Raw genomic sequence first — 27,528 nt, forward strand, 5'->3', positions numbered from 1 at the left:
TCAGTCAGCTGATCTTTAGTTTCTTAGACAGCCAGCTGGTAGTCATACCATACATGGAATTCAGAACTTTCCAATCAATTTCATCAGTTTGCTTTAGAGCTGCACAATATATCATTTGAGCATTGTCATCGCAATGTACGTGTGCGCAATAGTCACATCGCAGGTCCTGCAATGTAGGAGTCAAATGAACTCAACTTGTTCTCATCTAATTTCAGCCTGGGTACCTGACACACACTGCGCGCAGCGATCCACCAATCACAATCGTTATTAATCAGTTTGCCGAAGCAGACCACGCCCCTGCAAATGGAGTGAGTCGTTGGTAACAACATTGAAAAATGAGCAACGAACAAGAGAAAATCACCAAAAACGAAGACTTGGTGCCAGAAAGAAAGGCAACGTCAGTTATCTAGAATTATTTCAGCTACAAGAAAGATGATACTGAAATGTGTTCTGTGTGTTACAAGAGGAAACACAACTAAGTTTTTTGGCCAGTTGCATCAGCACCTCACAGCTACTATATCCACCTGAGTATTTTTTCATATCACAATATATACCGCAGGGTTAAAAAAAATAGCAATGTCAGTTTTTCGTGCAGCCCTAATTTGCTTACTTGTTCAATATACCTTGTCAAATCAATAAATGTGATGTTCTGTGAAGCAGGAGTCAGCTGTCCTTTTCAGACAGACAGGCAGCAAAGTAAAGAGTAAATATCACAATTTTTGCATGTGTGCTTTGGCCAAAAAACAAGACACTGCAATCATAGAAACCAATGAGCACACAGAGACAGAACAACAAACAAAAACTGGTATTAACCCATCTGATGGACAGAATGATAAACAGACAAACTCCCAGACACACACAACAAACATGCACATATATATATGCGGTCTACTGCACAAACATACAGCTTCATAAAGAACCTCAGTAGTGCCTTTGTGTGCTTTGGTCTAGAGCAAAGTCTGGGTTGATTTTACTGGTTTTTGTGGGACTGTCTGGTCAGAGAGAGAAGCATCTATCAGCACTGTGGTGTGACCCCGATCTCACACTCCCCTGCCTGTGTTTGGACAGATGGATCATCACCGTGCCACTCACATTTGACAAACACGTTTGAACGCCGGTTGTGTGTATGCACGTGAGCGTGTGTGCATGTGTCAACGTGCGATATACAAAGCCGTCATTTATTCTCGATCCTATTCATTATGTATAGTGTAATTCAACCATCATGAAGTCCCCCTTCAGACAAAATCAATAGTGGTGTTAATATGATCCTCTCTCCACTCTTTACTGCAGGAAGGCTTCAATTGATTAGTTAGCTGACACCTCAATTCCCAAATGCAAAGATGCAGAAGAGTGTTTTTTGTGCTTGTTGGAGTCTATTACAATTCTGTCTATAGGAAGCTAAATATGTCATTATGTAACTTTTAAGCCATTGATTGTCTGAGTCAATTACTTATTCAACTGTATACTTTGTAATGCAAGTATACTGTGGATTTGCATAACAATTGCACTTGTGAACATTAACAAATGCAGTGCTATCTTTAACTAGAGGACGACAAACACAACAGGGCCTGTCCAAGTGAGTAACGGAGTGAGAAAGTACTGTGCAGCAATACTAATTATGCTATATCTGTTTTTAAAAAGGAATTTAGCAGCAACCATAATAGCTCAAATTGTAGGTCTAAGCAAGTACTTTAACATGCCATTAAGGAATAATAAGCACATATTTCCTAAAAACATGAATTTATCATAATTGACAAAGAAACAGAGTGAGGAAAAATATACAGCGGTTATTCAAGGTTTGGAAAAAATACCAAAAAAATACTGTTCCTCAAGGAAAGTGCAAATATTTATCTTACCACACTTTTCTTAATATATGAGAGTAGGTATATTATTTCCAAAAATGAAACTGATATCATTTTTATTTTGGGTTTAAAAGACATTAATTCATGGTAACGGAGTGAGAATCCCAAAAAAGTAACAGAGTGAGGTGTTTGTTCAGTGTAATGCACCATAATAAAAATCTAACATTTTATTACTATATTTAATACACATCTTTCTGTAGTTTATATATATATTTAAAATAATATTCAAAATCATCATAGTGTTTGATTATTATGAAATATAAGATTAAACACAGGCATATATTTTGAACATTATGTACACATTGCTATTTACATTCTGAATTTATGCTGTATTCATTCATTTACAACTTTTACTAGTCTTAATTTACACTGCATTCTCAGGGTCATTATCAGGGTCATTAAAAAACGTTAAACATCATTAAATAGATTTTGTGAAAATTAAGGCCTTAAATGGCATTAAAAAGCAGTAAATTTGATGTCCAGAGGCATTAAAAAATTAAATACACTCAATGGAAAAAAAGCATTGTTATTCATGATTTATTTTGATCATATAAACATTTAATCATTTTGATCACAAGTATAGTGTGATGATTGACAGGCGGAACCCTTTAATTGACTATTGTTTATGGCAGGTGCACGAAGTCACAACACCGGATGCTTGGAATGCAACATGATGTGAGCGTGCTCATGCTGTGGCGAGAGAGCGGAGGGAATATAAACACATGTTGGAAAAATGGGGAAATGCAAGTTCCAGCAGAAGTAATTGGAGGAGGAACTGTTCAGAACCTGATAAATATTCACTTTTTATTCTGTATAATTCTGTCATTCTTCCATACCTAAATTATGGTTCAGAAATATGGGGAAACAACTACTATTCAAACATTCATCCTATATTTTTTACTTTAAAAAGAGGCAATAAGAATTATTACTAACTCAGATTTTTATGCACCAACAAATTCTAGTTTTACAGAGCTTAACTTCATGAAAATACATGATCTTGTTGACCTTAATACAGTGGTAGTGATGTACAAGGCACACAATAATCTTCTCCCTCCTTACATCCAGGAGATGTTTGAATGTGGGAAAAGTCAGTATAGCCTCAGAGGAACTGGCATTAAAAAAAACAAAAAAAAAAAAAACAAGGCAAGAACAAATAAAAAAATTAGATGTATTTCTGTTAGAGGGGTTAATCTTTGGAGTCACTTAAAACAGTCTAAAACAACTAAAACTTTTAAAAAGATGTATAAATTAACTATTATTCAAAAATATAGAGCTCAAGATTGATTAAAGAAAAAACTTTTTTGAAAGACTAGGATCCATATTGGTAGTTGAGATAAGGACATGATTTACCTGAATTAAATTAAATATGTATTCTCTTCTATTGTATATTTAGCAATGATTACATTGAAAATTTGATGTTTGTTTTCATGTGGAAACATTGTGTTAATTGTAAATAGGGTTAGGCAAAATAAGTCTTAACTTCAGCCTAAACCCTATCAGTCACATTGTAAATGGAATAATGGATATGTTGTTTTTGTTTGTTGTTTAAAGTAATTAACGACCGAATAAACTACCATTAACCTGGTTTAATGCCCATTGACGGTAAACTGTCATGTATATATAAAACTATATATAAAACTGTATCTGCAGTTACATGGGCATTAAATTTGCTTAAAGCGGCATTAAAAAGGGCATTAAGAAGAATTAAATTACATTTGCTGATACCTGCAGAAACCCTGTATATTTTCTCATATATCCAGTTTTAATGTAGGTACAAATGAAATAAACACAGTTTTAGAAACTAGAGATATATGTCTTTCATGCTGAGTAATGAAAAATATAGTTTTAGAGAAAAAAGAAGTTGACCCTGATGTTCACTTTTGCTCGTCCAGGCTCAACAGCAGCAGGGTTAAAAGCTACCATTGCTTGCATGTTGTATTATATGCTCTCAACACACACTTCCAATGAGTGGCTGAGTGTGTGGCTATGCGTCCCTCTGGTCCTTGCCCTGAATGTACTGGTGTGTGATCCATCACAGGTCCCATGGCGGATTTTAGTGTGTGTGTGTGTGTGTGTGTGTGACTGTGCAGCCCAGTTTTTGTGTGTTCTTATTCGTAGAGGTGCGGAAAAAGAGACAGGATAAGGAGTAGGAGTAGAAGCAGAAGGAGGAGGAGGTGGAGGTAGTGGAGGCTTGTACTAATGCCCTGGAGATGATTTAGAGTTTAGACCATCAAATAGCACAGAAAGCTCTTCCAGTATTTTCCCACAGGACCGGTCGGTGGCTGGTGGTGAGTTAAAGAGAAAATAGTGATCCACCGGAGATCACTTCAGGCGAATGAAATAACAGTTCACATGGTGTGGTTTTATATCAGATCACAGCTGTCTGTGCTCCGTTACTCAACTGTCGTGATGCAAACATGTGTGGGCATAAATCAAGAGTTATATGCTCAAAAATATTTACAGTATTTAAATTTTTTTTTTCATATGTCTTTTATTGAGTGTCCTTTGAACTTATAAACCAATGCAATATATAAAATAGGAATGATACACTTAAAAAAACAAACAAACAAATAAACATAAATGAACAGATGGACAAAATAACATGTCGGGCATTTCAAATGTCACAAATTAAAACACAAAAGTACTGATGATAATGAAAATGAAAATGTACATACTTATATACATAACCATACACAAATAAATGAATAAAATAAAAATAATAAAAATGTATAAAAAACAAATATATATATATTTATACCTACAAACAAAAAGTTAAGGATGTTTCTTTTTTTGTCTTTTTTTTGGTCATTTTTACCATTTGTAAATAAAACTATGTCTGGTTATTAAAAAAATGTTTCAATTCAATTCACACACAAAAAGTAAAAAGCACTGTGCAAGAATCCCAACTGGAAAAAAATAGCCCAAAAATTAAAAATGTCTTTAATTTTTTGTTCGTAGTGTGTATCTATATAATATAATATAATATAATATAATATAATATACATATAGACATCTATACATATACTCACATACACATATAAATATATACAGTATATTAAAATAAATAAAGTAAAACCTATTAAAGGTACAGAGGATGCGTTACAAAAGTAAAAAGATAGTGACATTAGTGACATTAATGATCATCTTAGTCATGACAGGAATAGTCCAAGCTTGCTCCATGAAACCGTCTGATTGGTTGTTAGTCGTCCCAAGATTGGATGGAGTTAATAAAGGAGAGAAAAGGACCCTAGGTTTAGTTAAAGAGATCAGACTGTTAATGTTTTACATTTTAATTGTTTCACTATGCAACCACTGCTTATCATTAGGTACATTCAGAAGTATACCTATTTACAGCCCTATTGTATCCAGATGTAGAAAGTAAGTGGAGCTCAGTAATGGTCTGATCTGATCTATCACAAATGAAAACAGAAAATGATTAATACAACATGATGAAAATATTCTGTGTTTGTGTGTCATGTCAAATGAGACGCATAAATGCAGATATTTTAGCCGCCAATAGAACACAAAGTGAAACCTTACATGTAAAACTTAAAGAGAAATGTAAGAGAAATTACTTTCAGAATGTGCTTTAGCTAAAAGACTACCTGGGGAAAATAAGTTGCTTGCTTTTCACTGTAACAGGTAAAATAGCTTTTTGCTTGGGAAAAAAGCCTTAAAGACTGTCAAGGAACTAACAGACAAAGAAAAGTGACATATAAACCGACAGGCTGACTAAAGTGAAACTGCGAAAGAGCACAGAAGCTGACGTGTGAATCGTCAAGACGAAAGGAAAACGGAAGAGAGAGAGGCAAACTGGCACTGGCTGTCACTTGCTTTCCTTGCTCTGGATGACAGGTGTTTTACATTACTCTGTGGTTTTAAGGAAACCACATATCCCCAAAGCCTGTACATTTATACAAAGGGCTTTGAATGAATTCCTTAGGCCTCAAGGTCATGAAGCTTATTCATGCACAGTAAGAGAAGAGTAAACTTTACATTCAAGGAGAAAATGAAATAAAACCACCAAACTGAAAGCATTAGGGAATTCATTTGGAAGCAGTTTAGAGAGGTGCCTTATGTTCTACCCAGGACCATTCTATACTCGCCAGCACTAAGGGGATATATTACTTCAGAAAGAGGTAAAGTCGAGGTTTGTCTGCGGAGAGAAAATATTCACTACTTCCTTCTTAGCTCACTTGAGTGTGTCTTTCCCCCTTTTCTATGCCGTGTGCAGATTTTCTTGCATATTTTTCTGCCTTCCTATAACAAATATGGTATTAATAGTTTTTGCTTATTTGTCACCGTGCCTCTACTATTCACACTAAATCTAGTCTGTCATGGAGACAGGATGGCTCTGTTTGTACGCTGCAAAGCCAAGCACAATTTTCACCACTGACTGGACAACAGATGAAAAGTCTATTTTGCATGAAATAAAATAATAAACATGCTCCACCTGTTCAGCTACAGAATAAAATCTCTTTTTCTGAAAATGTGTAAAATTGCCATTACTGGCTGTGTCTATACATATCCAGTGAATGTGTTTTTGTGTTGTGGAAGTTTGTTCTTCTGTAACACACAGCGTGAATCATTTCCAATAACCCCATCACATTAATGATGTAAATGTTCCACTGCTCATCAGTTTACCCACAGAAAGAAAGAAATAATGAAGAGTTGAATCGTCTGACTAGTTTGTTGTTCATGAACTGAATTATCTGGGAAGTATAGATTCATCACGAGTGTTCTGAAATATAATCACATCCAGTAATTTAAAAGTTTGAATAAAAAGCAGATTCACAGCAGCTATTGTATAAACTGACCATGAGGAGTGCTGTGCATCTGTACATTGCTATGCAGTGTACATACAATATACACACAGTAGAAACTAATGATGCAGAACAAGACGGCACATAGACAGCAAAAATCTAACCTTTGTTGCCCTGTCTTTGTTGAAACCAGTGCTGCTATAAGAACAAAGACTCACCCTGACACCTACACATGCACCCACAAACATACACATGTCTTGCATGTTAGAGGCAATATTTAACCACCTCTGACTCATGCGCTTGGTGTCAGAGGTGAGAGGTGTGAGATCTCTGGATGTTTGTGAGGAGCTCTGAGGCTGTCGTTGCTCAGCAAAATTCACCACTTCTGCCCAATCTGTCACACTTTCTCTTTTTTGCACCTCTCCTTATCTATCCCTCTTTGTAAGGATTTATTTTTACTGCTTTTCATCTCCTGGGGTGAATCCTCCTCTGATTGCAGTGATACAGAGGTGTTGTAGCCAGCCATGGAAAAGCTTTAATCTGACTTCATTTTGTTCCCTGTCTTTCCAGGTGTGTCTCCCCAATGTTCTTGGCCCGTGAGGCCTGAGGAGAAGTGAGCCAAGCCCAGGCCCCCATGGGGCGCCCTGTTACCCAGCATGCACTGCTGCTGCTGCAGTGCGTGCTGGTCCTGCGGTCTGGATTTGTGGCCGGGAGGAGAGGGCCGGTGCTGCTGCCTGAATCACCATGTCACAAGATCGAGCACCCAATCATACCACACTCAGGTAAGTGTGGAAAAATACTGAAAGTACATGCAAACTATTTTCCCCTGAAATTATTGTAATTTGTCTGCATGCATGTAGTCATATAAAACCTTTATTGTCTGTTTTTCTATGCCTTCACTTTCTACAGTCTACAGTTTGCAGATCATAAGTGAATAGTTTCTGTTTCATCAGGGCATTTATACTGTTGCTAGGAGACACAAACAGGCTTGGACACAACTCTAGGTTGTAAGCCAGTTCAAAAAGGGAAGATGAAGTACAGAAGTACACAAAGAAGATAATAAGTTGTACATTCTATGACAGTCTGTCATTTTCAGCAGTCCTGACAAATGACATATTGACTAAAATGTTGGAATAGCATGTACCAGTGATCACAGGAAATGTTAGTCTATTACCATTGATCAAAGAATTGGAAGAAAAATAAAATTCTAGAAATGTAACCCATAAAACTTGAATCTAATGTAATATTTATAATCATATTTTATCTCAACTAGGAACACTGTCTTCTTACCTTTTATTTTCCTTTTTTTGGGCTGTGTTCCTTTCCCTAACACAGAGCAGACACAGCCTTCTTTGTGTGTCTTTACTACATGTCTCTGCAGTTTTTAGATACAGTATATTCTGCATCAGGTTTCATTGTCCTTACAATTCATCCTACATTGCTATTGAACAACTAAAGTGTAATGAAATGCTGTGAAACTTAGTCGAAAGCAAGTATCAATAACGATCAATACATTCTGTCTACCCACTGCAAAGCACTGAAATGTCATTGACTTGTTTTCAGTGTGGCTGAGTCCTAGTCAGATAATCACATAGCATTATGTCTAGGACAAAACGGACTGGAAGACCAAGGTCACTGTGGGTGCAAAGAGCCACATGTATGAAAACACTCACATTGTGATTGAGCTACTCTTCTGTACTCGTTTCTTTGTAGTCTTCATCACCTTGTCTTCCTGGCCTTTGTCACGTCATTGTGATCAGAGGTGGCACTTGTCCCTATGCGCCAATTGAGCGCAATGATGATGACTAACCGCCCAGCTAACATGATACGTTCTCGTCTTGTGCTTTCTGTGTGAGGCGGATCGCACAGCAGCTAGTGGTCAATGCATTTGTGTTCCCTAATGTGCCAAAATGGTCCATTAAGCTCCAGTGGCTTTAATGCTTTGGTTGAAATATAGGAACATTAATAAAGAGGGTCAGCATTACAGTTCGTAATCAGACATGGTTGACTAACACAAAGCCTACTGAACAAAGGAAGAGAAAAGAAGCAGAACTCAGAAGCTTTGTTGGTCTGAACGATTACTTCTGTTATGCTTCAGCTGAGGCTGGTAATCTGAAGCCTATCTGAATGGTTTGGCGAGCAGTTTGCAGTTGTACTTATAGGATCAAATCATTTCTGATGCTTTTTGCAGAAACTGTACAAATTAAAATGCATAGCTCTTGCTGAAAACACTTTTAGGAGAGCTGTTTTCTACCGTAATGCTAACAATTGATGCTACAACACATCCTGACAATGAATTTCATTATCTTGTAAAGGCTTTTTACCCCAAACAGTGAATCAAATGTCACACAATAATGTCCAAGTAGAAATTGATTTTGTTGACGTGGTTGTAAAGCTTTGCAGACTTAATCTGACCAGAGATTTTGTTGCTTTCTAGTGGCAAGTTTTATCATTTTGCTTTATTTACGTATATTGCAGTCTTATTTATTTTCAGCCTATACTTGAAAATTGTAGCTGCTCAGCACCTTTCCAAGCAGCTGCTAATTCCTTTGGTCTCATTACTATGTCCATTTATCTTTGCCTACTCTGTTGTATTTTCATTCCATTTTTAATAATACCTGCTTTCATGGCCTGATGATAGTCTTTGCATGCTTCAAACCTATTTCACTGAACAGACCTGCACCGTATACACATCTTTTTTTTTTCCAGAGGCCACCAAATTATAGCTCTTATAGGTTCTTTTTGCAATAAATGCAAAAGAGCTATGAGTCATTACAGAATATGCCAACACGTATGAATCAACACACACGCAAACATTGTGTGAGGGAGGAGAAGCCTCTCGTTAAAGGTATTATCATTTTCTCTTGTGAGTCATTGTGTTCCATGTAATGTAGTGTAATCCCCGGTTGTTGAGAATGAGCCGCGCGACGCTGCCATGGCTTTTCTTCAGGCGAGCTGGGAAGACTACAGACACATTAAATATACCCCTGTGGAACATAAAAACACAACACTCCCACTGTACTCAGGATAACCTTCTCTTTTTGGACATGCATAGACAGTACATTCGCCTGCTATAATTAAATAACTGGCTTTTTATTTTCAAATTTTATGAGCAGTTAAACATTTAAATCATTTTTCAATAAAAATATAATAACACTATCTGGGTTTCAAATGTTTTTTTGTAATTTCAACTATTTTAAGCTTTCAAGTTGCATATTTTGGGCTTGTTTGTGTGACAAAAGAAGCGACTGAAGATCAGAGTCTAAGTTGGTTTGGTACAAAAAAGGAGCTAAACAATGCAGTTCCCAAAGTTTGGTTGTGACCGATCATGAGAAGCCAAGGTCAAGGTTTGCAAGACTGTGCCTCAGTGACAGCATTTCTTTCTCTCTGTGTGATTGTGGCCTGCCTGTGGAAGGGTGTGCCTCACATGGCTTTTACCCCACTAGGGATGGTGGTTTTCTGACTTGGCACAACACTTGGCTGACAGAACTGCTACTGTGGTGCAAGGATGCTATAGCCTAAAGAGCACTTTTTGCTTTGTATGGTGGTTTCAGAAATGCAGGGTTTCAAAAAGAAAGTATACTTTAGCATTGACGCTCAGAATGTTGCCCAAAAGGTACACTCGCTATGCTTTCACAAAAACAGGTCTAAATATAGGATACTACTATAATGTAAATGTATGGTTTTTATAGGAGTATTTTAGGAGGGGTGGTGACGGACCTCATTGCTATTTCAAGTGAAGGATATATTTTGGCAAAGGTCTGTTGTTGAACATTTGTAGTGTTATAACTTAAAACCCCCAGGACGTACTGTATTAATAAAGTGTTGTATTTAACAAGTGTTCCTGGGTGTAGACTTGAAGGCTTTTAAAGGTTATAAACTGTGGTGTAAACAATGCCTTCACAGGCCATGCTGAGGGCCATGTCTCTGAGGAGGAAAACCAGCAGACTAGTTTTACAGCCACAGACCGAGCGTAGCTTTTATCATCCCTGAACGGCTAACACATCGTTAGAGAGAAGGGAGTGAAAGCAGGAGAATAAACAAATGGCCTCAGTATTCATAAATGCAATAGGCTACAACTGGTATCAGAAATCCTTTAATTGGTCATTGGGGGATAGGTCTTTTAAATTTAATGGCCTCCAAGGTATCTGGAAGTGAGATTCCAAAACATTTACTCTGCTATTCATTGTCTCCAAGATCAGCCTTGTTTTAGCCATGTTTTATTTTAATGGTGAGTCTGCCAATAGAATGAATAAGGGTCCATATTTTTGGAAGTGTATGTCTTTTATTTTGCCCTAATACTAAAAGTCCAAAGACTTGCTTTGGACACTTTCACTGCTTTTGCCCTGTCTTTGTTTTTTTTTTAAAGAACAACAAAAGACTCCTTACCAATTACATCTTAAATTGAAATATTTTATTTCAGTCAGGATTCTTCTTTGTCGAAAAAGTGCTTTTTTTCTCACTCAAAATAACATAATAGGAAGAAAACTTATTGTTCACAGACTTGAATGACCTTGCTTTGGCTCTAGGTTTTGTCAAACTGAGCAGGTGTTTGTTTCTGTCTGCTCGGCCAAATAATTTCCTCACATCAACTTGGGCAAATGCTTGCCATTCTTTTGCTGTCCATTACTACAAGGCTGCATTTAGAGTGAATTGGCTCTTCATTTGTGAGTGCCTGCTGCCACCCTCTATTTACCCCACTCACAGAAAAACCATTCATGTTTTAGAATTGGTTCCGCATGTTGCCATTGCCGCTGTTCTGGCAATACTGTAGAGCAGTAACTTTGAGCACTGGCAGACTGAAGACTGGCGTGGCCTCTGATGCTGGGTGTAAATATTTATATATCCTGTCATTTTGTCTTTGTGTCAACTGCTCCATGTCAGAATGGAGAATAACAAACTGGATGTGAGTCATGGTGTGTTCTATTTTGAGGAGGAGGGAGACAGGGGGTTAAGGGGCTAAGATGGGACCAAATGGAAGAGGAGGGGGAAGAGTTATACATTTGTATTTGTTGGCTTCATGCTGGCTCCGAGCCCTGCCTGCTCTCTGAATTATTATCCCACTCTATGTGTGTGTGTGTGTGTGTGTGTGTGTGCGTGCGTGCGTGTGTGCGTGTGTGTGTGTGTGATTACGCCTCCGTCTCATCAGCAGCCAATCCACTAATTCAGGCAGCTGCTGTACACGCATGGCTGTGATGTGATTACATTATCACATACATGTAAAGTATGGGTTTGGAATAGGAAGCGAGATGGGGGGTTGGATTTAGTGCTTTTTTTTTTTTTTCTTCTTGTTTTTTAGTATTATCTTAGAGATATCCAACTGTTTTCTTCTCAGCTGGTTTAATAATAAGGTTGATTTGTTGGCTACATATGGGATTATAAAATATTCCCCAGGGTGCCTCTAAAATTTACTATTACAAGCCCAAAACACAAATAACAATAAGATCAGAGTTCACATCACAGTTATTGGTCTCTGTGGGGGGAGTCACTATCCAACAGCAACAGAGAAGCACAGTTTTGCATCTTAATATTCCAGTTATAAATCCAAACTCTGATCTGCTAAACCCCCATGATTCTGACTTTTAGAAGAGCTTAATATTTAGCTTCTCTGTGCTGGCAATAAATGTTTATGAAGGGTCCTTGGCCTCATCTCAGCAGGCTATAAATCCTGTGATTGCTGTTGTGTTCAATTAAAACCTTTTGCCCCCTTTGCACACTCCAACAAATATCATCTCTTCTTTTTTTTTCCCTCAATTTTTTTTTTCTCGACATGCAGGCAAAAACACACATATGCGCACTCCATCGCCCCGTTAGCTAGCCTCCCCTGGTGAGTCAGGGAGATTTATGGGGAGTTGCTGAGTTCGTCAAGCGGTGTCTTCCCCCAGGGGGTGTAAGCTACATTTGTATGCTAGGGATCCTCTCCATGGCGTAAAAAACAAGCCCAGTGCAGCCAGAAGATTGGCACATTCAAAACATTGTGTATCCCTCCAGAACAGGCTGAGCAGCCGCCATTAAGCAAAACAAAGTCTTTGGGGTAAACTTGGTCGTGATCTCAGTGATATTTATCTCTGCACAGCTAATGAAAATGTATTAGTGCTGTGAAACCTGAAGTCAGATTTATGGTAGTTGCAGTTCTCTAGTACTCATCACTAGAGATTAGAAAGACAACCAGGGGAAATGTCTTTGCATACGGCGTCGCTGTGTTGCAGCACATGACATTGTTTTGTTGGGAGAGTCTGAGTGGTCCCACTACGTGAGCTGGAGGAGGCAGATGTTCTTTGGAAGCTCCCAGTTCCATACTCTGTTTGTCTTCGTTTGAATCACTCAGAAATCCCACATTTGTCACCAAAACCTGAAGTTCCTCCTTTTGAAGCAGTCAAGGGAGCGCATGCTTTCATTTGAAACGCTGTCTGACAGGTGTGCCTGAAGAAGGAGATAATGTGTTTTGAGGAGGATATTCAGCTGTCCTCTCCCTCTGTTCCGGCCCTGATGGAAAGCTCCTTGGTAAATTAAAAAAGTCCCTTTGAAATATTAAGTCTTGAAATAGCTCACAAATGTACTGATGAATGACTTTGAATCGCTGTAGCAGCCATTCCTAAAATTTCCACCTTGCTGAAGTTCTAGCAGGAAAAAATGTGTTTTCAATGTGCTGATTTGTAGTTTAGCAAAGACATTTCCCACACATGGGGTTGAGATTTAGAAGTGAAGATCATCCTTTTGCACTGAGCTGTTATGACTAAAGATCAAGTATGTGCAGAGCGATGGACAACACAGGTCACCATAATGACAGATTGACCACCCGCAACTTAACCTATCGGGTAACCAGACGGGAGACAGGCCGTCCTCATCGCTCAGCAACCAGCCGGGGCCTCTGATTCGATTGGTCAGGGGTTAATGGGTTGGGCGCCACGAGAACAGGCATGTTGTGGATAAGATGTCAGAGTCTGTCTGGAATATCTCTCCCTCTGTCTTTATGTGCGTGGTATATATATGCGTGGAGAGGATCACCATACCATGCTGGAGGAGACAAGGTCAGCTTCCATAAAGAATCTGAATCCTATTGGTTTCACACAGTCTATGCAGTGCACATTTCCATGAAATCACACAATGAGCTTTAGTGATGGATTGTAGAATTCAAAGCACAGTATGATGAGTCATACATTGTTTAAATTTCATACACTTTGACTTGTAACAGATGGGCTCAGCTCTCTTTTCATTTCTTAGATCATATCAAACAAATGCAACAGTGAAATGTTTTTGTTACTGATTTTAACTCACAGGGTGAAGCTTAAATTATGGCCTCATTCACTCCTAATTCTTCCCTGTCTCATATTTAAAGGAGTGATATTTTGCTACATTTCCCTGTGGTTCCATAAACTGTAAATGCTATGCTTGGGTCTGAATCCTTCATTAATTCAACTCCACAGGTCCATCTTCAACCCTTTTTCTGAGTAATGACACCAGAAAGGTCGTTTTGAGCGCTGGCCCTTTAAATACACATGAGCCACTTCACACCCCACCCCCTCCAGGTTGTTGACCGTGCTGCTCTGTCCCATTGAGCCACTTGTGTTTGTTAATACAACCAACAACTGAACGTTTTAGGTAATTGGCTCGAAGTTTGGACATATTTTCAGTATGAACTACAACCACTGCTGCTGACAAACAATTATGGCGTACTCTGGGAAATGTTAGTCGGAAGTCTTGACCTTATATGCAGGGTGCAATTTGTTGGGGAGGGGAGGGTCAAACCCCCCCCACCTCTGGTTTTTACATCCCTACTTCTGCCCAATGAGTTTCATCCTCGGGGGGACAACCAACCAACTGAAATAACAGGCAGGTTGTGACAGTTTTCTTACACCTCTATCCTACATTACTGGCACTAGCATTCACCTGAACCAAACTGTTGGCAGTCTCAGAATTCACAAATGTCCCCATGCACTGGGGCACCATAAAGGGGGGGTAAACATGATAAATTCATGGGGCGCAGTATTTGTTTGTCCAGTGGATACAGGTTAGAAGTTGTGAAAATTTTGTGTAAGATCCACTGTATTATAGAGGAACAGAACCCGGGAGTTGAACATTGAAAAGTTTCACTTTTGTTTCATGCCCGCGTTAGTTACGTTAGTTATGGACCGCACCCCATAGCTGCTGCCCCCCCACTCTGAGGAAAAAAAAAAAACATCCTCTCCTCTTTTTTTTGGACAAATAACACCCTGCTTATATGTGTAAATGTCGTGACGTGACTAGTTATAGACGTAACAAATTAAGAAGGAATTAAAACAGGTTGTAGAAATCCACTCGATTTTGGCCAAAATGAATATAAAGATAGCTTTGCAGCACCTGGAGGGTTCAAATTTAACTTTTTGAGCTGTTAGGGTCCCCAAATACACAAATAAATGTACCAAAGACTAATAAAAGTGGGTTTAGCAAAATATGACCCCTTTAAGTTTAATATGCATCTTGCTATGTATTTGCTATTATTACATCTTGTATTTAAAGTTTACTTTATGTATATATATATATATATATATATATATATATATATATATAATTAAAAATATAAATAGGACTGTTGTCATATTTAGCCATAGAAATGCAGAATACCATCTGTAAGTATAAAGGGATATATAGAGATGTTCTAACATTACATCTGAAAGGAAGCAGTGGCACTTAAAGTATACTTTCTGTCATTGTAAATCTAACCCCATTTTGTCTACAGAGGATTTACAGCCACCTTTTGAACACAGCTAATTCATCAGTCCAGCTGTCATAAATGCTCTACTCTGATTGGCTTACTGTTATGTGTCCTGTGGTGTTATTGGCAGAGATGGAGCCATGGATCTTCAGGTTCAAGGCAGAGGGCACGGTGGATTACTCACAGCTGACCTTTGACCCGGGCCAAAATGAACTGATCGTCGGTGCCAGGTAACCCACATAGGACTCTAGGATTTTTTTTTGTCTATCTCATGCCTCATTTTGTCTCTTCTTCTGTCTCGTTCCTCATCTCTTTTGTTATCTGTTCTTTTATTATCTTGACTTTCATTCTTTTTTTTTTTTTTTTTTTTTTTTTTAGTGTTTGTCGGTGCATTGCATGAGTAATGATTAGTTTCTCTGTAAATGTCTTCAGAAGCCAGACACAAATGGCTTTGGAGATTGTTTCCAAGTCCATTGTCATTGTCAAGCCCCATGTGTCTCCTGTGTGTACATTTGTGTGCAGTGTAGCTATGTTCCTCTGTGATTAAGACACTGATTTTCAAAGGGAATGTTCGCGTTTTTTTTTTTTTTTACAGAGCTTAGTTGTGTTTCAATGGTAATATTTGCATACATTGTGCTATTTTGCATGTGTTTTTGTCGAGTATGTGTTTTTTTTATATAAGTGTGTGTGTGTACGTTTGTGCTGTGTGGGTCTCTGGCTTATTCCAGATGAACTGTACTCTGCACTTCTCTTAATGGCTTACTTGTCAATAGAACGAAACACTCACTACAATGTGAACAGGAGGCAACAGAGGAGCCGGCAGGAAGGGGAAAGCAGCAAAATAAACAGAAACAAAGCGAGCCCAGGGAATTTACTAATGCATCTTAGGAACGTAGATGGAAAAGGATAATCAGTGAGAGTGTGTATATGTGTACAGTATGTGTGTGTGGCAGGTCGGAGGTGAGTAAAACCATAACTTGAAAGAAAACATGTTTTCATGAGAATTTCTTCCTTTTTTTAATGTGTTGCTTGCCATCTCCTGATAATTCAGTAACAATTCAGGTAATCTCATCAATGTTTGGTATTTGAAGCTCTCAAAAAAATCAAATAAGACATTTACCTCCATATTCCGTGTCAAGTCGACAGCGGGTGAGCATCTAACTGTGAAAGGCGACGTGGTTGGATGGATGGCTGCAGGCTGAGTTAGAAGTATGAGTGATAATGGAAGGAAAGAGGGATCGATGCAAATATCAATACAGTAAAACAGGGGGCCACAGCCACACCGAGACCTGGCTGATAGCCACTCTTCAGGAGATTGATAGATCTCAGTGGAAAAGTTTCTGTGTTTGTGTATGTGTGGGCTAGTATTTGTTCTCTCTGTTTCTGTGTGTGTATGGGTATGTGCCGAGAAGTGTATATGCTTGAGCAGGTGTTTATAAAGTGTTTAACACATAATGAACTGCTTTATTGAAAAGCAATACCTGCTCTTTAAAAAATATTGTTGACATATATTTATATTGTGGGTTCTTTACAAAATGTCAGCTTTCATAGCATTTTTTTTCTCAGTTAATTCCATATAGACTATTACTGAACTTTCTTTTGATATTTTTAATATTATGGCTAGAAAATACATTAAAAACTTAATAATAATATGTATAATACTCTCAGTAATGCATCACAATAAACTGTAAATTGCTAGGTTTCGTATTCTAATTCAAAATAATAGTGTATAATGGTTTAGTAGACATCATTAGTCAGTGTACAAAGGATTTCTCTGGAGAGGGTGTTCATTACAACACAGTGTTTCTTGAAAAGTTGGAAATGCCAACAAAACAATTGTGTTTGTGCCTTGCAAATTTTAAAAAGCTTTAGGCAAGGCAGCATAAGCTCTTATTAGAGTGAGGTTTTTACCCGCCAGGCTTTGATTTTCTTTCACTCTTGTTCCTTCTCACTGTCTTTCCTTGCTTTCTGTCTCTCATATATACAAAACTCCTAGAGATTTTACCTGCTAATGATGCATTTTATAAGACATACAACTCAACCATACACCAAATACCAAGTCACTAGTGAAAAAGTTCAGTTTAGCTTTTAAGTAGGGAATTTTTTGCGACCTCAGATATAGCATTTTTGAGTGCATCAACATCTTTTATACCAACCCCCCCTACTTGCTACTTAAGCAGTTTAAGTCGGTGCGCTCCCTTTTTAGACTTGGAAATCCTTTTGTATGGTGGCACTATGGGTGGGGATGGCAGGAGATGAAAGAACTAGAGCTCTGGCCTTTGAGGATGGATGCTTTAAAGGCCACACTTATTTTTTTATTTTCTTGGTCAAATCAGTTTTACAGAAAATGGATCATTTATTTACATGCTGCCCTTCTTTCCTTTCAGAAATCACCTCTTCAGACTCAATCTGGAAGACCTGACACTGATCCAGGTGAGTGTCTCTTGCTGTCTTCCAGGTTCTTCCTCAATCTTTGTCACCTGCTTTTGTGAGAGATCTCATCAGATGACATTTTCTCTGCTCATATGACTTTGGTGCAAATATCCAAAGCTTGCAACAAACACCGTGGTAGTCGTGGCGTGCTGGCAGCTCTCACAACTTAAAGCTGTTACAGTAAAAAGGTTTAGCACTCCACATGTCACAACGACTTACTGTCATTTATATAGGCAGTGGGTCTGGTCTACGGTGCTTTACATTGATACACAGAGGGATGGGTAGGGTGTAGCTGATTTTTTTTTTTTTTTTTCTTTCATAAGGCGGCAGTTTTTATGGAGCTGGTGAAAAAAATATATCATCCACAAACAGTAGTACTGTGGAAAAGTCCGAGTCAGTCATTAGTAGGGGTGTTAGAAAATATCGGTTCTGCAGTATACTGTGATATTTCATTTCACAATACTGTATTGGTATTAAAAAGTACGGTATCAATATTTTTAGGTATTTATTCAAATGCAAATATGGTGGATGTTCTTTTTTTTTTTTCTTTATTGTTTATATCTTATTTATTATTGTTTAACACTGTTTTATTAAATAATGGTTATTTGAAGCATCCTAAAAGCACTTTTTACTGTCTGAGAGAGGCAGATGTTAGTTTCTTTGTTGGGATTGCGCAAAAAGGATGTTATGATGTTAATTATGAACTAATAGAATATGAACATTTGTGCAGGATCTTAATCTGTAATGTTTGTAAAACATCATTTAAGTTTTAACACAGGAAATTTTTGTATTTATTTTTTTATGTTTATGTTTATGCATTTGGCAGACGCTCAATCAAATTTTATTTATATAATGCCAGATCACAAAAAAAGTTATCTCGTGACACTTTATATATAGAGTTGGTCAAAACCAGACTCTAAGCCAATTTACAGAAACCCAACAGTTTAGTTTAGTTTATTTCAAATATGCAACAAGACAAAGTAATCTTACTTAGTCCTTAGAAATAAAACAGGTATTAAGAGGTCATGCAAGAAAACAAAAAAGCAAAAACAAAACATATACATATACTTGACTTCATTTGCACATTTGAAAAGGAGTGGGAGGAAGTAAAACTTATTTAATCCCACCCCTTCTCCACACAACAGTCTGTCCTTTAGCTTCCTATCAGCATAAATATATGAAAAGTCAAGTCCCTTAGTTATTGTGTAAGTAATTAACCTCACTTATCATCCTCACATACACATACATACACATTTTGTGATATAGCATTAATTCTTGTTGTGATCAAATAAAAATGTGTTTAGTATTTGTGCATATTTCTGGTGTAATTAAATTCTTCCAGGAAATGATCATTTTAAAAAAAGAAAGAACCCAAAAAAATGCCTTTTTAACAGTATCATGATACATCGTAATATATCATATCGTGATCCTAGTATTGTAATTTGTATTGTATCGCCAGATTCTTGCCAATACACACCCCTAATCATTAGGTATGCTGGTTTAGTCAAATTATAATGACCACACATATATATATTTCTGTCTCTGAAACAGTATAGGAAGTATTTTCAGCATTAAAAACAAAGGTTTCAGGAGAAAAAACAACTTCTATAAACCAAAGTGGTAGTATTTGGCACTTAATATGTCTTTAACCCCTTTGTTCAAACAATATGAGATTTATTGCATTAATTTTCGGATGTTTTATACCAGCTTTCATTCGACACAAGTCAGATTTTTGTATCTATTTGTGTTGCTTCTTGTCATGGGGACAGTAGTCACGCTAAATAGTGACTTTGACCGTTAGAACCCATTCAGTTCAGTTTTTTGTTTTGTCTTTTAAGGCTGTACACATATTTCATATATTTTCTTGTTGTATCTGAAGAAAAGAGAATGAGAAATAAATATGTATGCTTATTCCAACATTGTAAAAACTACAAAGCTAAAGGTAGCCTAAGACTTTTACACAGCTCAGTACAGTGTGATAAATAGCTTGACTAATCTGACCATGATTGCATGTTTCAAAATATGCACAAAGACAGGTGGCAGTTACGTTTGTTGTCTATCTTGTCTTTCATGTTCTGTCTGGCACACATTGTCACTCAATTTTTTTTCTGCATCCCTTCACTTTTTGTTATTTTCATACTTATGTGAGTCCACATCCCCCCACAGAGCTGAGCGTTTTGTGGCCCACTGAGCCACAATATAAACACACATGAACACATTGAGGGTTTATTCTAGGTGGTAGCAGCTTGGGTTCTTTGATGATTAGACAACTCTTGATGTTTGCCATTTACACCCTGTAAAACCAGGGGAGACAATGAGAAGAGCAAAAGAAACAAGGGGAGAGAGAATAGCTGGATGGAACAAAAGGGAGAATGGAGGGAACGGTGTTGATATAAATCCGCCTGGAAAAGAAAATGAGAAAAACGGTCACACGAAATAAGAAGCAGGACTGAATTTGCTGGATTGGAGGAAAGGAAGGGCGATAAACACAAAGGAATCAGTGAACAGCACACAGACAGAGGGAAGAAAGCAGAGAAACCCCCCACAGAGAGAGACGAGGATTCATGCAGAGCCAGTCTTTTGTGGACCCTCACTGGGACACAGATGCTTTTTAAAGATGCTCTGCGCCTTCCGTGCACCCAATCATCCTCTCTGCTTTATTTCATCCTGCGCTCGGCTGGCACTGCAGAATCAGCCAGGAGATTCCACTGACCCAATCAACCCCTCATCTCCAAGACTTCTCCTCTTTTGAGAATAAGACCTGGTAATTCATGCCAAGTCCTGAGGCCAATTTAAGCTGACCTGTGCTCAAGTCCTGCTTTGCATTTGACTAGATCAGGGCTATAGAGTCAAGGAAGAGGCTAAGTTCAACGGCTTGAGTTTAAGGCACACAAGTGCTTTTCTTCCATTCAACTCCCTCCAAAATCTTTTTTTTTCTTCCTTTATTCTTTTTCATCCTGGCATTAAACAGGAGATTAATTGCACAGAGATTTGGTTGCCTCTGTGCCGGGTTTACATATATTTGTCATTCTTATTGTTGTTGGATATGAAAGACTTGAATAAATTTCCCCTTTGGCACCGTCGCTCCACTCACATTACATGCCTTGCTGATTGATCAAATAGATTTACAAGGGAATATGATTCTGATAGCACCAGAGTGAACAAAGAAAGTTGCAGCACAAACAGTTGTTAGTTGTTCAGTGTTTCATATTTCACTTACACCGATGTTCAAAAGAATTGTGTGAGTTTTTTCCCTCTTTTTTTTTTTTTCTTGCAGAAGTAAAAGCTTAAAGCTACACCTACACTTGTCTTTGTGATTTCACCCATCCCCATGCCTCAGCCCTGTCATATAATGCCCGATGGCAGTGATTTGTTCTTGCATGGCTGGCAGCCCTAAGAGAGACTGTGTAAGATTTGACAGAGCACAAGGCTTATAGACAGTGTAATACAAACAGCCTATAATACTTTAAAGAAGTGGATATAATTACCATATGATCGATGACAGGCTGATCTCATCGTGTATGTACATGCATGAAACATTTATGAAAGCAGTAAAAAATGGAACCAAGGTCTTGAAGGCAAACTGAATCCCACTCATTTTTCCTGGCCTTGGATGATAAGTTGTTTTCAAGCATTCTGCAAGGTTGAAAATGAACTCTAAATACCTGTTACCCGTACCATTGCATTATGGAAGGCTTTGAGAATAGTGACACTTATGGTGGGAGTTAAACACTGCTGGTCTTACCCACTCTATTGCACATATCGAGCTGAGACACAAAGATCGATAGAGCCTGAACCCAGCAACCATAATCTCCTCAGTAAATGCCCTCCTTGCTTGGAGGTAATGAAAAATAGAAAAAGCCAAGAACATCAGAAGTTGGAGGGAGATAGGGATTTTTCAAAAAAGTGATGATGTTAAGCCATTTGAGAACTTTCACACTTTCATTGCCCATGTGTCTTTTGAGGCCACCCCATGGATTTGGACTTCAATAAATCCTGCGAGAAGAAAGGGTGCAGTCACTTACAGATATAAAAGGTTGTCTTAGAAACTGTTTACAAGAAAGAGTGGCACCTACAGAATCATAAGCAGTACATAAGAAAATCTTTAAATTGGTGGGGTTTGCTAGCATGTACACCAACCGAATGGTAATGTGGGCTTCAAATAGGAAGAGTCAAGCTTTAGAAACATGAGTCAGCCCACCCTACAGCCCTGATTGGAGTGAATATCTGGTACTTAGAGTTTTTTTCTGCAGTGTCTCAACAGCTTGAAGAGGCCTTCCTCTCCCTGTCAACCTCTACCCTCATCCTCACTGATCTGGAAAACACTGTCGAGCATAAGGTGGATTCATTTCTCCTTGCTCCACTTTCGAACTTGTGCAGCTCAAGTGAAAAAAAAAAAAGAAAGAGAGGACTTAACTCTGCAGTATTCAGCTAACAAGAGGTTCTTTAACATCATGTCGCGACCACAGCCAAGGAATTAGCCATAACAATCACCGCTGTAAAACATAATTTCCTTCCTCCATTTACAGGTGCCTTGTCTTTATATCCCACAGCTGTTCAGTTTTGTCCTTCTGACCCTTCTGTCCCTCATTTAGTTCCCTATCCTCAACTCCTGCCAACCCCGGGCAGGCAAATCAACATAGGCATCGCCATTATCCACCTTCCATGGCCCACTGCAGAGACGGGACAAACACTGATGAATTGGCCCCACTGTATTTGCATTGTGCTCGATTTTACATTGTTTTGCCATTGCTGATGAATGGCCAAGCTGGCCCAATGTAACACTCAGCCTTGTGCATCTGTCTGGCCAGGAGCTTCCCAAATACTGCCCATTGACGACATTGAATTCCGAACATAATAAAAAGTGCAGGTTTCTTTTAGTTTCATGTTTATGTGGTTAATTTATAGCCATAATTACAGCAAGTCAGGGACTAAATGGAAAGCAAAGGTGCAAAGTCTAGAAGACGTTAAAAGAAACTAGAATCAGACTCATAATTTATGTAGGGAAGGAACCAAATAAAAAGTGCCAATTTCAAGGTTACCACCCAAGATTCATTTCCAAATATGATCACACCCACTTTACCTCTGGAGTTATGCCACTGAGTAATGGCCATTAAAGCATTTCTGCACAAAATCAAGACATCACCGTGAATTTTAACCTTGAATGGGATGCATTCATTTTAAATTGTTTGAAAATGTTGTATTTATGTTATAACAGCCAGAGTTTTGGGGGGAAATGATCAAAATACACAGTACAGTGTCTGCTGCCAAACATGGGATTCCATCTAAATGTTTTGAATTTTCAGAAATTTTGCAGAAAATATGCTAATTTATATATGTGTTTCCTTTCCCTATTGTTACATGACCATTAAGCACTAGTTCCTCATCATCATGGTTTAAAGCTTTTGACATTAGAAGTACTTCATGCAACACCATTACTGACCTGAGCAGCTGATAAAGCCACTGATAGGGTGTTGAGTGGTGTGTACTCTCAGGTAGTTGACAGCTGTTTCCTTCCAAACCATACGACTGATCTGGGTCATGTAATGTTGTTTCAAACCCTGTATCTAACATCTTGGTCTCCTGCTCTTCATTATATGTTGGCATTTCTTTGCTGTTTTCCATTTAATATTGAATTGGAGTTTCTTGGATTAATTTAAGGATCTGTTTCAGTTTTCTTCATGCTCCTCACATTTCAACCTCTCCCAAGCTTAACAACTTTGCCAAATTTTATTCAAATTTTCGGCACTTTCACAGTTTTTTGGGGGGCTTTTAATGTACAAATTGAAAATGCAAATGGATGGAAATGCACCTACTGTATTGTGTGTTTTGTGAGGTCATAATAATCACTTCATCCGTGACTACAGGTGAACATTTGTGTAAATTTGAAGACATTTTCTCAAGACATTATTTAGATATTCCACTCACAAGAATGGATTAGACAAACAAATGAACATATAACTCAGAACCATAAAGCCTACATCTGTCGCCAGCATGGAGGAGTTAAAACGTCACCCTGTTCAAGCTCAGTATTAGTATGCTGTCCCCATGTTCAATCGAAACAGGATGCAGACAGAGAGGCTGAGTTTCAACAGAAACACTGTGGTACAGGATTAGTCAATAACTACTAGGATGAAGAAGATCAGTGGCATTGTTCACTATTCAATACAGCACAAGAACAGTAAAAAATAGTGGATATTCACTCAAGCCTTTCTCCTACAGTGGCACACAAACAGCCACATGAAAACATTATCCAGCTCTCTTTCGGCAGTAGACGCTGTATGGTGTTGAGATGTATGAAATATTGCACTTCCATTTTTCTTTGCTTCCTCTCATATTGTCATGTTGTTCAGGGGAAAGGGAACTCCAGAAAAAAAAAAAAAAAAACTCTCACATGTTGTATTTCATACACTTGTCTCTTGTAATTATAATACGTCAGACAGACAATTAGCTTTGTAATCAGTAGCTAACAGAAACTGTCCACCATAGATCTGGAAACATTGCTAATTCAATTACAAGGAGCCACTAACTTGGCCATTTAAATGCATAGAATAAAACAAAAGCATGGGATTGGAGTGGAGGATGTGCATGGGATGCTGTGCAATATGATGTCACTTTTAGGCCAAAAGATTGCAGGTCTAATAACGTAGTGGTCAATTCAACGTCTAATCTTTTATGGCTTTATGATGACATGATATGAACAACTCTGACCATTTGCTCGGGCTTGAGATCAAAACCAATTGCATGTGCAAATCTTTCAGAAGCTTACATCAGCAGACAGCAGCCTGAATAGTAAATATTGTGCCAGTACATCAAAAGGTAATATCAGCAATTCATACAACAGATTAGATTTCCCCAGCAGGATTTGTCCAGCTCATGCTTTCAGACCTACCAGCCCCTTGTAATGAGACATACAGCCAGTCATCTCACAAAGCCAGACAGCTGTCAGGAGAGAATATGTTCTCTGGACCCTCTTTATGCAAAAAATATTCAATATCATGTCTGGAAACAGTGCTATTTGGAATTCAACTCCTCACTCCCTCCTACTTCACTATGCCCACACAGTCTCCCTTGTTCTAGCTGACTCCTAAGTTGGACTCTGTATACTCTTTGTTTATGGTTTTTTTTTTGTCTGTTTGTCTCTTATTTTCCTTTCTGTCACATCCTCTCTTTGTCTATCTCTGTACTCTCCCACTCTCTCCATTGGTATCTCTCCTGCACCCACCTCGTGGTGACAAAAGCCCTTTAGTGTCTGATGAGAGGCTCAAACATAATGGCTTATCTCTGAGGACTGAACTCATTATAGGGACAAGGGTCTGTCGTATTTCATACTCAAGTTTTTACCACTATACCCACTAGTAATAATAAAATTTTACTTCCCAAGTTTATTTGGGAACATAGTCTCACCTTAAACACTGAGATGGTGAATAAAATCCATATACGGTGAATCATTAAAGTTAAAAAAAAAAAAAGTAATATCAACCATAACTGAGACAGAAAAGAAGTCGGGGGAGTTAAATAACTAAACAGGCTGTCTATTGTAGCATCCATTGCAGTTTACAGAACAGTTCAAGCTTTGTTTAATTTTATCCTAACATGCTTACCATAGTTGTGCATGCTTACATTCCTGAGAAAAAATGTATATTATTAACATTTTTAATGTTTTTCTTTCTCCAAGTAAAATGGTTTACACAGAAAACGTTTTGCTTTTCACAAAGTGCCTACTCTTCACACACACTACCACCATTATACTCCACTCACTTGATTTGATCCTGGTCTTCCCTTTGTCTGACCTTCTTTGTTTCTTTTCTGAGCCTCTGTTTAAGTTTCTTCATGGCAACAAAGGCGTAGAAAAAAAATGCCTTTGTAATGCAGTCTTCTTTAAAGCCAAGAATGATTATTTAACACACATTTCACATTCCCGATATATTTCGGTTCAAGACTGATTTATCTCTGGAGCACCCTGGCTGAACAATAGCATGTAAATGAGCTTTTAATGTTTCTTAATGACACTTGCACTTGCCTTTGTATGACTGCGACTCTGTTCTTTACTTTGGACCATTTGACGCGGGGCACTCAGATAAGTTGGCTTCAGTAGTTCAGTGATATCACCACAGTCCCTGCTTACAGGCATATGAACATCACCTTCTGCAGTAGCCATAAAGCTGATGTTTTAAAGATGTAATAGGAATATATAGTCTTCTGATAATCTGCTTTGAACTATGCTGGATGATGATAAATCATATAATCGCCTCATAATGATAAAAGCAACCACTTTGCCCCCATTAATGTGAACTCATGTTGTAATTTTGCATTGGATCATGATTGATTTTTACACTATACATGAGTGAGTAAGTCTTCAGGCCATTAACAGGTCGCCCCCCCCACCCTCCTTACGATTAACGAAAGCACTTTTAGCACCCACATTCAACACTGCTGGGACAGACAGTGGTGCTGTGTGTGCAGGCTGCGCTGTAGTGCTGATGTGTGTGGTTTGTGTCTGTGGCGGCTGGCCCAAGAATAGCCAGCTTTGGCCTGGAATGTGAACTGACACACACACACACACACACACACACAGACATGAGAAAGAGAGAACTCAGCTCCTATTAATACTCCGTATCTTATCCTCCCTGAATAGTACCACACATACTGTAAGCTCTCTCCTCTGTCAAACCTCCCTGCTGTGGCTGCATATGTGTGCATCTGTGCACAATCAGCACATGTGTGTACATACGGATGTTTCTACATCCCCCAAAAGGCCACTGAGGTGGAAAGCAAAGGAATTGTCATAAAACACATAGAGGAAACTCCTAAAGCCTTCACAAAAAGGAAATGAAATAAGTTCTGCTAAGTGCTGTGGGCGGTTCAGCTTTCTTTTCCCCTTGTCCTGGCATAAAACACTCTTGATACCAAGGTGAAATCTAATATTCTCTTTTAGTTAGTGATATTTACTATATTCCCACAGAGACTGCAGTTCTCGCCTTTGGCCACTAGCCAGGTTATTACTGCAAGAAGGTCGCATTGGCCAAAAAGAAGCCGAATCCTTTTACTTTTGGAGACTTTTTGTGACTTGCCTTAGCTGCATTATTGTGCCAGGCAATTTTTATTTATTTATTTTTTTCTGGTAAGTATTCCTCTCTCTGCCAGTCATACAGGGCTGGTGGCACTGACAACTAATACTGCCTGTCACAAGTGTAAGTGTCTTAGTTGCCCTGTGCTATCTTGAGGCCAACACTCATTTCATGAATAGAGAACTTTTATCAATGAGGAAGCCCCCCCAGAGGTCATGCTGAAATTAAATGGTAGAAATTGGAGCATGCTGGTCTCCTCACTCCGAGAGGAGACGAGTCAAGGTTTTATCTTATTTCTCTCTCCTGTAGTAAAAATGTAAAAGGCGTCCCTCTGTTTCTTACTCTCATGTAAATCACATTGACACTTCTCCGGAGACTCACGTCTTATGTCTTAAGATCCCTCCTTTTCCCTCCCACATAAATCAAATTGGCATTTGGCTCTGCGTGTACTGGCTGTTCGTTTCTTCAGGTCTCTGCTTGGTGTGCACCTTAATTGGATTCTGTGTCTGTATTTAACATACCTCATAAACTTACGATTTCTGTGTGTGTGTGTGTGTATTTAAAAGTACAGTAAAGATGTAAAGTCAAATCCTTCTACAGTTCACATCTGTTTTAATCTATTCCTCCCACTGTGTCAGACTCTTGAGCACACAGAGATCTATGCTGCAAAATCAAACTCATCACCGTGTGGTTTTCTAACGGTG

General features: G+C 38.4%; 1 protein-coding gene across 1 annotated transcript in view; it reads left to right on the forward strand.

Annotated features, from left to right (window-relative positions):
* Positions 1-27,528, forward strand: part of sema5a (sema domain, seven thrombospondin repeats (type 1 and type 1-like), transmembrane domain (TM) and short cytoplasmic domain, (semaphorin) 5A) — a 120,388-nt gene that overhangs the window by 25,682 nt on the left and 67,178 nt on the right. The window contains exons 2-4 of the mRNA XM_030123771.1: positions 7,196-7,407; positions 15,451-15,550; positions 17,708-17,753. Coding sequence (XP_029979631.1) covers positions 7,260-7,407; positions 15,451-15,550; positions 17,708-17,753 — 294 coding nt within the window. The 5' untranslated portion in view covers positions 7,196-7,259. The remainder of the gene's footprint in view (positions 1-7,195; positions 7,408-15,450; positions 15,551-17,707; positions 17,754-27,528) is intronic.

Source organism: Sphaeramia orbicularis, chromosome 20, assembly GCF_902148855.1.
Source record: "Sphaeramia orbicularis chromosome 20, fSphaOr1.1, whole genome shotgun sequence".
Lineage (NCBI taxonomy): Eukaryota > Metazoa > Chordata > Actinopteri > Kurtiformes > Apogonidae > Sphaeramia > Sphaeramia orbicularis.